The sequence below is a fragment of the Centroberyx gerrardi genome, chromosome 1 (assembly GCF_048128805.1).
Source record: "Centroberyx gerrardi isolate f3 chromosome 1, fCenGer3.hap1.cur.20231027, whole genome shotgun sequence".
Taxonomy (NCBI): Eukaryota; Metazoa; Chordata; class Actinopteri; order Beryciformes; family Berycidae; genus Centroberyx; species Centroberyx gerrardi.
In genome coordinates, this window is record NC_135997.1 from 24,156,042 (window position 1) to 24,169,187 (window position 13,146).

Here is a 13,146-nt window from a genome sequence, read left to right on the forward strand (position 1 = left end):
TTATAGGCTACAAGGCTCTGATTTATGGCATCATATAGCCATAGATATAGCTGTCATAGAAGTCGCACTTTTTATTACATGCACTGAACACAACATTGAACTAGCGCTGCACTGTAACTCTGCCCCCAAAAGTAATTGTTTGGAACGTTAAAATTGTATTCTCCTCTCAGCAGACAGAGGGTGAAAAGAATGAAGAGTGAAGCAGCGCTGTGTTACAGTGTGTCTGCTCGGTTCTGTTTTACAATGTGGCCGCTGCAGTGCTAAGTGGTGGACAGGTGCAGGGTCGGGGACATCTCTAGTGGCTGCAAATGAGGAAAAGAACAGCTGGTTTTATTTGTACACTGTTTTTCCTTCAAATTTTATGTATCCAGGGGAGGTTTTCTGAGCCCTTATGTTCCTTTTCAGCGCCGCCCTGCTTCACATTGATACGTTTCCACACATTCACACCTGGGAGCTTTCCAACACTACTGTGGTTGGGGGATGGATAAGGGCTTTACTCAAGGGCCTGTTGACAGTAGTGATGAGGGAAGAGAAAGCATTACTCACTCGCTTTGCCTGCCTACAATTTCCTAGCTGGTCTGGGGTTTCAAATTGGCAACCTTCTGGTCACAAACCTTCTTCTGTAACCTGTATTTGCGTGATTCCATATCGATCCCCGAAGGAGAAATTCTCACACACACACACACACACCCCTCCACCCCTCCCCTCTTTAGCAGGACAGATGCTTGCTGTCATATGGCTTGAACTGGGACTCCCTGGTTGAAGGGTGGTGTCCCCTACTCACTAGCCTGCGGCCCCAAAATGGCTACAGTGCCCCTTGTGCTTTGAGCCAAAGTATGATAATAGCTGTTTATGTTCCTCTGCAGGCATTTCTCCTGTCTGTCCTCCAAGTACATGTGTCCCGGTGTGCCAGCAGTGATGAGCAACCTGCTTGCTAATATCAATGCCTACTTCGCCCACACTACCACCACCACCACAACCACCGCCTCGGCTTCGGACCGCTTCGCTGCCTCCAACTTTGGGGTAAGACTTCAGCTACACCTGTTGCTGTCTTGCAGTCTGAAATCTGTAGGCTATACAGTGATGCAGTGGTAATAAAACCGTGGATGAACTATGACCTCCAGTTTTGATCATCACAAGGCAAACACCAGTATGAACAAAAATCAATTATATTTTCAGAAAGGCATTAACTGATACGTTTTTCCCACTTACAACACAGTATGTGTCCAACTTGGAAAACCTGATATCCAATATGTTACCATCGACAATCCAAAGAGATTTGTATTAATTTATTTATTTTTGCCAGTTGTCATTCTTTCAGAGTAGGTATCAATTTGTTTTTTTAAATTGTAGACATCTTATTTTGTACTTAAATTATCAAGCTTTCCCTGAATAAAGGTAACTAGTTATTACATTTAATTGTTTACAACTTCAGAGTAAGACAAAAACTAAATCTATTCTCTTGCAGTCTGAGATTTGCAGGCACTAACACCTTAAGTGGATATACTGTATGTGTGTGACATGAATTATTGACATCTGTAGTTTTTATAGTCAGTCCTTGAGTCATTTGTCTAAAACAAGTTGTGCAATTGAAATTGGTAAAAACCCCAAAGTTGCCAATGCTTTCTGATCGGACGTTTAATAAGCTAATGTTGCCAGGCATCAAATATATTTCCAGGCAGTACGCAGAGTTCTGACAATATTGCTTAACTACTAAATTTTGTTCCAGGAAGTAAAAAATTAATTACTGCAGGCGTAGCAACGTTATAGACCACTCGGTGTCGTAAATTTTTAAACTCAAGGCTTTGGGTGGGGTCAGATGACACTCTCTAAACTGAATTATGTAATTGTCATCCTAACAGAGGGAGAAGTTTGTCAAACTACTGGACCAGCTGCATAACTCGCTGAGGATCGACCTCTCCAAGTATCGGGTATGTAAGAGCCTTTTGTGTGTGGTGCGTTTGTGCTCCGGGATCATGTTCATGTTTGCTTCTGTGACTAAATGTTTGTGACAGAGAGGCAGTGGAAAATCACATCTTTCACTTCAAAATAAAGGCCCCCTTTAGTTACACTTGGTATTAACATGCATCTCATATCCGGATTGTGTCTTAATATGTATTACATTTACACCTGACATTAAAATGTGTCTCCGGTACACACATTGCAGTTAATGCCAGTTGTAAAGGGGGTCAAACGTGTGATGATGTCAGACAGTAAGGTATACTGTATGTCCATGTGTATGCCTTTGGGTGCAAATGAGTGTATATGGCATTGTAACAGGAATGTGACAGTAAGAATGTGTGACAGTCCCAGAAGGATGAAGTCTATGCTTCAGAAAGATGCTGAATCATGGCTTTGAGGATGTTTTTTTTAGGACTTTAGCTGTGATCCTGAAGAATGATTTGTGATCTTGAGTGAAGCTGAAAGTATGATTCGAGCATTGGCAATCAGATAGATAGATAGATGGATTCATTCATTCATCAACTTTTCTTTATAATTCAAAGAAAAGCAATATGTGCAATATGCTGCTCCACACCAGAGACCTTATTGTATGTGTTGCTGTTCAGCATTACAAAATCGACTGAGAGAATCAAACTTCACATGGATTGTATACAAAATTCTCCGAAGTACAAGTGTGGTTATAAGAAGAGTGTAGCCAGGCCCGTAAATAACGGCTATCAGCCCGGGGCGTCAAGGGGCCCATCGTTATCTAAAGAAATACTGGGCCTCATTGTCCAATAAATAGACCAACACTCTGTCTGCCATGGTGGTTATTAAATTTAAGATACTGTACACCTCCATTCCCATATAGTGTAAACAGCTGTAAACTATATGTACCACATTTCTATATATGTAACACCTACAGCTTTATTTGATGGCCGTGTGTCACGTGTTGACCAATATTACTTGATTATTGTTGGCCCATATTTAAAGTGCTTATCTTGATGCCAGAAACAAAAAAGCACATTGTCTGTTGTTTTGAAAGAATTTCCAAAAAATATATCCTTATGAGTCCAATAAAGCAATGGGTCAATCATCTGTGCCTCTATAATATAACTTAATGGAACCCAGTTCAGTTTTTTATGGTCAAGATGAAGTTAGAGGCTGCATTGGTAATCACTAGCTAGCTACTTAACCATATTGCAAAAAACACAAAAGTGGTGCACAGAAGGGAGAGAGGGAGAAAAAAAGAGCAGGAGGAAGAAACAGCTAAATTCCCTATGAGAGGCAAGTTTTCCACAGCTGCTGCTACATTGAGGCGGGATAGCCAAGTAGCTAGCATTAACGGCTACAAAGCCAAGACAAGAGACTTGAGTGAACGAGTTACTTGGAGTTAACTTCTGATGAGTGAGCACAAGTTTCCCCTTGGTTTGGTACTGACATGTGCGATATAATGATGATAAATAATCACCACGCTTTATCAGTGCCCAAAAAGAATAATGTGTTAGGCCAAATATGATTAACGATGATAATATACAACAAATGACAATGTGTGAACAGGTGCAGTAATGTTTCATAGCCCGCTGGAGTCTGTTGCACCTGTAGCCCTATAGGAGATCTCATAGTCCTATGAGATGTGTTTGTTCCTTCATTTATGTGATTGTCATTGAATGATGAGCAGCAGGCAACGTCTGTTAGTTGGTTGTACTGCTATATGTGTAGCATTTTCTGGTTGACCTGTTATCGTTGTTCTCTATATGAGAGGAATTTGTTTGATGTAGAGATCAGATTGTCACGGTTTGAAGCCTTATTAGGCTGTACACCTGCTGTCCGTGGTGCTGATCAGGGGTCACTGTTTGTGGTGTGCCAGCTGGCACACTGTCTTCTCCATGTCACTTTCACAATTGTCTGCTCGGTGATAGATACACATGCTTATTTTTGTGATGAAGAGTGTGATAGTGTGCAAGTGTTTATGTGGAGGAGGAAGGCCAACTGGGGACAATCACTAATATGCCAGTGAGTGTCGTGAGTGTGGTACTGTGTGTGTGTGTGTGTGTGTGTGTGTGTGTTCTTGGACATCATAGAGTGAGGACATTTTGCCAAGTGAAGTCATTTTCCCAGTCCTCACGTCTTCATGAGGTTAGTTTAGGCTTTGATTTGGGTTTAGGGTTTAAATTAGGGTAAGGTTTAATTATTTAGTTCATTTTGAGATAAATGAATTCAGATTGCTGTTGAGTCTGATAGTGCATTTTGTTTGTGCTGCATGAAACCAAGTGGTCTTGACTTTAATTTAGTTGAGGATCGGAAAACTTGTGTATTTAAAAAAAAAAAGATTTATTGTTTGTATTACACAATACCTGCTGCAGACATGCAAAATACATGTTCTGAACTTCTATAATTATACCTGTAAAAAATACCACCCCTACCAAAAACACTAAAACCAACTGAAACTAAATAAAAACTCAACAATAACTACACATTTCTAAAAACTAAAAACTAAACCCAAACTATAAAAACTATAAACTATAAAAGCTAATGAAAAATCCAAAACTATAACAACCTTGGTTCAGGTAGGGAATGAATGTAGTCGAGGATAGGTCCTCATAGGGATAGTAAGACAGTGTGTGTGTGTGTGTGTGTGTGTGTGTGTGTGGCAGTGCCAATCCCACTGGAACCCCGTCCAGAAAATCATCTCTGATTGCCATCTGCCACTCTCAGGCCGCTGAAGGTGCTGCTGAATTCTACTCAGGGAGATTGGAATCATTACATACATAATCTTCCACAACAAACCCAGGAGAGCTAATCCTGTTACGGACACTTTGGCCTGCACACACACACTTGAACCCACTTGGTCCTCCCTCCACATGATCATACATACACACGCGTGCACTCACGCACAAACACACTTAATGTTCTTGAGCTGTTGGCACATGCATACACGCACAGTCTCTCTCTCTCTCCCTTTCTCTCTCTCTCTCTCTTTCTCTCTCTCTCTCTCTCTCTCTCTCTCTCACACACACACACATCCACACACTGCTCTCCAGCTGCTGGCACTACATGATGAACTGTAGCTGACGGATGACCCACTCACCTTTAATGTGACACAAAAGGCAATGTGTCGTTGAGTGGGTGATTGCTTTAGTTCCCCTGCTCTTTGTCGCGCCTCACTGTGTGAAGCCACATGTGATTACAGTGACACGCCCCAATAGCAGCAGAGTCTGCCGTCTGCCTGCGAAGGAAGAGGGAAGGGTGAGAGAAGGACAGTCGGGGAGAGAGAGAGTAGTCTGATGGATGGGGAGAGAGAGAGGGGACTTGGAAGGAGACAGAGAGAGGAGTTGCAAATGAGAGAGAGAGAAAGAGAGAGAGGACTTGGGAAGGAGACAGAGAGAGGAGTTGCAAATGGAGAGAGAGAGAGCGAGAGAGAGGACTTGGAAGGAGACAGAGAGAGGTGTTGCAAGTGGAGGGAGAGGGAGAAAGAGAGAGAGGACTTGGAAGGAGACAGAGAGAGGAGTCGCAAGTGAAGACAGAGAGAGGGAGAAAGAGGATTTGGAGAGAGAGGAGATGGATGAAACAAGGAGAGAGAGAGAGAGAGAGTTGGAAGGAGAGAGGAGGAGGAGGATTTGGACAGAGAGGTGTTGGAGGGAGAGAGATTTGGAAAGGGAGCGAAACAGAGGATTTGGAGGGAGAGAGACAGCTGAAGAAGGAGACGGGGCGTGGAGGGTGGGAGTGAGGCGGAGGAGAGAGAGAGAGAGAGAGAGAGAGAGAACGAGAGAGAGGGTTAAGTGAAAGAGAGATGGCCTCTTTTATTTTCAGATGGCCTGGCTGTCTGGCGATGACACGTTCAGTGAGAGCAGTCACAGAATATCACATTTGGCTTCACCTGCCAGCGCTGCCCCACTGCTCTCTTGTCAAGCCCGCCACAGACCACTGGCTCACACACACACACACACACACACACACACTTCATACTCTCTGTTGCGTTCTCTCTCTCTCTCTCTCTCTCTCTCTCTCTCTCTCAAGCCATCCCGCAGAGCCTGCCTGCCACTACCGGACAGTAATAAGATTCAGATCTGGCTGGTCCGCCCGTTCACCGTATGGATTTCCCTATAATGACATTCTGAGGCAGATTGAGTTTGCTTTTGTAAAACAGAGGGCTTGAATCAGCAGAGAGGGACCTGGGGTGCAGCTGCCACTCTGCATTCTGCTACATTAGCGTTTCTTCTCCCCTAAACTTTATTCTAGCAGTCATGATACACACTGACACCTTGTAACAGCCAGTTTGTCCCAGCTGGGATTTGCGGGTTTCTACGGGTTTGGACATAAAAATTCAGTATTCAGCAGTGTGCGAGGGATTTGGGCTGTTGGCTTAGTTTGGACAGTTTGATATAAAGTGATGTTTGTTTAGTAAGCACCCCTGGGAGTTGTGCGCTATAGTCTTAAAATGGAATTGTGTGCACCGTTAGGCCTTTAGAGATGAGGTTACTTAATACAAACAGCTGGTTGGTGCTTTGTGTGGTGTAGAGGTCCCTGCCACCTCCAACTCCCCAGCTGAAACAGACCGCATTGTGGCAGTGCAGACATACAACAGTTAGTCCATACTGGACCTGTAGCTGTCCGCAGCAGGATTTTGTAATACTCAATAACATAAGTTTGAGCTGACGTCCAAGACGTTTTCCAAGTGTTGCACACAAATATCCACAATGTTGTAATATAGCACTGGGAGCTTGAATTCAGTGTGAAGATATACTTCCATTTGTGCTACAACACATCATATCTCATGGAATCACATCTCTCTGCAACCATCCTCTGCCTTCCTCAACCCTTAGACAAACAGTATTTTGTTTGTCTGAGGGGTTTTGAGGAAGAAAATGTTGAGAGAACAAAGCTGGATCTGCATTGTTGGAAGTATGTTGGATAATCTGGTTCTTCACAGAGGAAAGCCCACATAATCCAGAGCTAGCCCTTTGAAATTTATGACAGTGTGAAAAACCAAAAACACAAGAGACAGGCTGTATCACCTTTCGCAGAGTACAAAGGATGAGAAAAACTAGTCCCAACCCTGACACCTCTACTACCCCCTTACCATGCCAAATTTGTACATTACCAGAAACAGATGATGCTCTTGCAAGGGCAGAGAACTCAAAGTAACAAAATATGTAAAATTCAGCTCCCTGAGAAAATAATACTAAAATGACAGAAGAAGCTGGTTAATATCCATAATGAAAGACCAACAGCAAACTCAACAAATGTGCTTCATTAACTGCGGATAAGCTCTGTGTGCACTGAAGATAGTCACCTAAGCTTTATGTTTTAGGCTTAGAATATTTCTTCTTTTTACCGTTACATTATGTTGCATTATGGAGTATTTTTGAACATTTACTGCTCAGGAAGAGGGATTAAGGGACATCCTTTTTGTTAATAAGAAATCTGACATATATACCCATTGTGAAGTATTGTATTTAGGGAAAGAAATGCCACTCCCTATCTCCCTACCATCTCTCTTGTTAATTTAAACAAATGACTGCTGATCTCTGCTTAATACAAGAACCCCATATATCTGAAAATGATCTTTAGAGATAAAGAACACAAGATTGGCTTTTCGTTTCAGTAAAATCTCTAAAAGACACACACACACACACACACACACACTGGCATACACATATGCATTCCCTCAGAAGGAGTGCAGGGCAGACCACAGTGCAGCGTCCCTGTGGCAGTTTGGGGTCCAGTGCCTTGCTGAAGGTCACTGTTGCAGTGTTGTTTGGCAGCATAGATGTAATACCAGCAACCCTCCAGCCATTGGCTCAGCACTGGGATACTCCCTCCTCTTGGAAAGCAGATAGCAGGCTGGAATGCCTCTTCATTTGTAATGTTACAGACTGGTGCTCTTTGGATAGAAGAAAAAGGTCCTCTGGTAATCATGTGGAAAAAAGAGAGATCCATGGCACTCCTGAAATCGGTTAAAAAGTTTTTCTTCTGTTTGGCTAGTGACAAGTGTAAGGTGAAAAGTGCACCCAGTGCGCTTCGACTGAGGTATATTCTATACTCTGATGAAGACCATGTGGCTGAAACACTGTTTCTAAGAGTGCCTTGGCTCTCTCTTTTTTCCACATGATTACCAGTGCTCCCTCCTCTTGTTGCCAGGGGTTTCACCAACTATTCAGTCATTAGTCAGCCTCTGTAATCTGCAAACAAAGCGTGTAATAAACAAAAACAGTTACAATAGTCGCCTCTCATTCTAACTACCAACCCAAAGTTACATCACATAAACACAGATATACACTGAAAACCATTACTTAAGAAGATAGAGTGATATGGTTAAGTTTTATATAGTGTAATCCAGCATTAGAGCTGAAATGCCTCGTGTCGTAGTATGACAGGTCACACAGTGTGTTAAAAAGATTGCACACACTCAGCTCAGCACCACACTCTGTGCAGCTGAGTAATAGCTAAAAGAATGAATGAGTTCCTTGTCAGGTTTTTTTTTTTAAGTCAATTCATTTATAAAGCGCTTTGAATGCTTTTGAAGCACTTTGAAGTTTATCACACAGTGAAATATGTATTGATTTCATTAAAAGCCCAATCAGCCTTGGTAAATCAGTGCACTGATGGCTTTGTTTATGTTAGTGTCTTTGGATGGAATTAATATTTATTGTTTGCCTGAATTCTTGATCCAAGAACTGACTGAATGTCGCAGTTAAATGTGAGTTTTAAATGTGTGTGGAAATTGTGAATGGTTTACTTGCACTTGTTTTTTTTTAAAAAAGACTCATATTTCCATTGATGGTCTAGTTTTGGACTGGAGACAGTTACTTTCCTTTTTAGCACACTTGCCTTCCTCTGAGTGATTAATCTGATTCTTTTTCCTTAGATTTTCTTTCTTTCATTTTGTCGAGTTTCTGTGGGATTATTGTGGATTATTACTTTAACCTGTGATCATGAAGGGCACTTTGTGTGCAATAATTAATTAGTTTCACCAATTGTTTTTCTTACAGATTTTTAAACTGTTTAGGTATCCAAACTCAACAACAATCCTCGACTATAAAACATGATAAATCATATTCAAATCCTCCTGTCTGTACACAGATGTAGTCGACAAAGAATGCATATTTTTTTGAACCCTTGCCGTCTGCAATCAAAGCAGGTTGTCAAATTTCAGATCAGTATCCGACATCACAAAATTTTGTTTGTAGGCAGCATTTTTCCTTTTGCGAGGAACCCACTTACCTCTTTTGTCACTACTGTATGATGAGTATAATGAGTGTCAATGAGTACCTGACTGTAATCACTATAATTCCCAGTTATACACTAAATTGTTTGACATCAGAGAATCCACAAATTAACAGATTCAAGCTGCTATGCAGTAAAGCATTTATCCCATTTAAATATAAAGAATATGATATTTAAGAATTCAGTGTGTTTGCAATCTGAATGAATCATTTACTTTCAAAATCATTCAGCAGACTCAGTGAATGATCACATGCTCACTGAAGGGCAGAATGGCAGTAGTGAAAATGGATACTCAAGATTTTTGTACAGTTCTCTGTGAGTCATTTTTAGTCTTAGACTTCTTAGGGTGGTTTTCTTCTCCTGGATAAAGCTGTTAATGTTTTTATTGGAAAGGCATGAAACCAAGCATTAGTTTAACCTCACTTCAGAAATGCAAAGCTGTCAGTGGATTAGCTACCCTAAATTCTAAGGATCACTTCTTAGTAACGCAATTACAGTGCACCTTAATAATTTGACTCAATTGTAGCAATTGTTGCATCCAAATAAAACAAGAAGGATGTAGTTGTTTTAGAAATGAAGCATTTGTTTTTCAGTGATCACTCCCATCAGGTAGACATTACTAATAAATGTCGCCCTTTATTGATGTGATGAATAGCATCAGAACAGTACAACAAAATGTTTTGTTTGGGAAGTTAGTTGATATCAATAACTATAAGCTATTATTTACTACTATTATTTATTATCAGTTACCTGAAGCTACCATGCTCCACGATGTATGACTTTTCAGATAGCATTCAGATCATATTTGATTCAAGGTTACAGTGAAAGGCTGTTCATCCATATTTCAAAGGGAGTGAAGGTTTGAATGTATTCTGAAGGCTACATACATATGTGGTTATTGTAAGAGAAGTGTCAATGCCAGGAGACAAAGAAAGGAGTGTGTCTGATGGCAGTTATGAGCTTGGCTCCTGACCGCTAATGATAGTCTGGTGGTAGCTGCAAGAAAATTATTTTTTTTCCCTCTAGTACAAGCATGTAGATTAAGATGAGTGTGCTGGGGATTGAGTGAGATGGGATGTTGTATAGAGCTTCTCTAATCACATTTTAAAAATTTATACTGAATAACTAAAATTCTTCGGTTAGAAAGAAATGATGAAATACTAGAACAACTATATTGTTCATATAAAAGGCTCTGATGCAAACTGTCTTTTTTCTGAGGCAAAAAGCCCACTAGAAACAGAACCTTTTTTTTTTTTTTTTTTTTGCTGCAAATCAGCAACTAAATATTACTCTCCGACCCACATTTGCTTGTGCAGGATGTGTGTCAACCCTGTCTGCCTGGAGGCTGTTTGGTTTATCTTTCTGTTGGCCAACACTTTCCCTTCTAAATTACACCTTTCCCCTTAATCATAGGGTCCAGAGAAATATCAGCTCCCAGTAGACAACTGACTTGGCTCTTTGTCTTAGAAGCATCAAACCTGAGGCCATCCACATCCTCTGCAAGCTGTGGGCACGTTGCAAAATTCATGTTTTCTTTACTCTCTCTCTTGGTGTTTTTAAGACCAATGTCAGGTTTATTTTTACCTTATATAACTGTTCTGGCAAACTCCATTGTCTTTTTATTCTTTGGAAAGCGGTCGGCTTGAATCATTTCATTCAGCCCAATAAAAGTCCCTCGCGCTCCTCCTCGCGCTCAAACAAATATCTGGCAAGTTTTGCTTCTACTGATTGGCCATTATCTCAGATAGACCTCTCCTGTGCTTGTGCTGTCAAACCTAAAGGCTGCGATGAGGATTATTTTAGCTCAATTTTCTGGATGTTTGCTCAGGTTCCCCGGTGCCCATTTATTGACAGGGGCAGAGGAGGGATAGAAGAGGAAGAAAATTTTTATTAGGGTGTTGAGCGAGCGGGAGAAGTAGGATAATGTATGGGGCAGTGATGCCTTTGCTCAGGGCTGTCAGGCTTTATATGCTCCCCGTCACGCTGCTCTGCACAGCCTGATGACTTCATGGCCCTGAAATAGAGGTTTTCATCTGCAGAGACCTCCCTTGTCCACTAAACGATTAGACAGACAGTCATTTAGTTATGATTGCTGGGCGTTGTTCCGTAATCAATTTCAATGTGTTGGCCTGAGCGACGTGATGTGGTGGGTGGGTGGGTGGGTGGGTGGGTGGACGGGTGTGATGTTAAAAAGCTGCTCTCAACCAGATGTCTCCTCTCCTTCTTTTTCTCTCTCTCTCTCTCCAGGATAATTTCCCTGCAGGAAACCCAGAGCGTCTCCAAGACCTGAAATCCACTGTCGACCTGCTGACCAGCATCACCTTCTTCAGGATGAAGGTAGTGTGTGTGTGTGTGTGTGTGTGTGTGTGTGTGTGTGTGTGTGTGTGCTGAGTGGGCAGGGGATGTTTTGAAGGGGGATGAAGGAGGAGCATGTTACTCCGCAATAGCATCCTCCATCTCAACCATAGATTAAACTTCTGCGTGTGCTTGTCCACCAGCTATTTCGCACTACATGTACAAATGTGTGTGTTTGAAACTCAATCACAGTCGGTGAGTCAGTGAGGTCTCTGTCTCTGTTCAGGTTACTAACAGGGCTTATTTACTGTGTATCCTTCTTTCACTTTCCCATTCAATCCTGCATGCCCCCTTTGCAGACCTCTAATCTATGTGTCAGCCACTACCTTTCATCACTGAACCGCCCTGCCATTGGACTGAGTGACACACCTGAAAATTTATTGCCATTTCAATTATAGTCAATACTGGTCATGGCCATAAAATCCCCCCACATTCAATACTGAACACAAACCCAGATTGATTTATGCCATCATTTCCACAGAACTGTAAAACCTGTCCCTCTCAACACCATTGGAAAAATATGGACATTGATTCCTTTTTATATCCATACTAAGAAAAATGATCATTTGTTGTTACACACTCTCTTGATTGGGAGACTGCACTTTGTGGGAGAGTGAAGGAGCCGGCTGATGGAATGGGGTTGTGTTTATACAGTGTGTATTGACATGCATGCTACATTAGGCCTCTACGTTTTAAACCCCCTCTCACTGTACTCCCAGCTCTGTCTTGCTTCCTCTGCCTCCTCCCGGCAGGCAGGCCGTGTGCCTGGCTGTCTCCTGCTTTATGAAAAGCTCGGCTCCATTCAGCACTCTTTTGGCGGGAGCGGAGGTATAGGCCTGGAGCACTGAGGCATAGCTAAGATGGCAGCTGTGAGCGAAGGAATGAAAACTGTCACTTTGGGTTACCAAAGCTTTCACTCTGTGCCATGCCTGTGCATTCATACAGAGCCGTACCGTATATGGGCACCACCCGCTCCCACATAGGAGCGATACTGTACAGTATACATCCGCCGAAATGCCAGTGTAGGCACATGTCAGCTATGATATACATAATAGATGTAAGTAGGTTGCCACATTTCCACAAGGCACTACAATAGCAGATATCTTTGTATGAATATTTCAAACATGTAATATGATACTATTATATGAGAAAATGGTTTCCGATGTTGGGTGCTGCATGCAAATGTTAGGTTAAGGATGTAGATGTTGGTATCCATATGCACTTAATGTACAGTACATTTGGTTAAATTTGGTATTCTATAACATAATATGCAATTTTGTGGATGATAGTATCCAAAGTGTCCAGAGTACCATGAATACATACATTTTTAGCATGGGAGAGTGTATGTGTATTTTTTTGTTAATCATGTTAGTGTGTGTGTGTGTGTGTGTGTGTGTGTGTGTGTGTGTGTGTCTTTTACAGGTACAAGAGCTCCAGAGTCCACCCAGGGCCAGTATGGTGGTGAAGGACTGCGTGAGAGCGTGTCTGGACTCCACATACAAATACATTTTTGATAACTGTCATGAACTGTACAACCAGCTCCTGGATCAGGTAAACAAGCCTCCTGCTGACTCTCCCTGCTTATCAACCTTTTTGGCTCACAACCCCTTATACACAAGT

General features: G+C 41.9%; 1 protein-coding gene across 1 annotated transcript in view; it reads left to right on the forward strand.

Moving 5' to 3' along the window:
* Positions 1-13,146, forward strand: part of unc13c (unc-13 homolog C (C. elegans)) — a 103,619-nt gene that overhangs the window by 37,721 nt on the left and 52,752 nt on the right. Inside the window, exons 13-16 of the mRNA XM_078284168.1 lie at positions 867-1,023; positions 1,863-1,931; positions 11,419-11,508; positions 12,949-13,077. Of these exons, the coding sequence (XP_078140294.1) occupies positions 867-1,023; positions 1,863-1,931; positions 11,419-11,508; positions 12,949-13,077 (445 nt within the window). The remainder of the gene's footprint in view (positions 1-866; positions 1,024-1,862; positions 1,932-11,418; positions 11,509-12,948; positions 13,078-13,146) is intronic.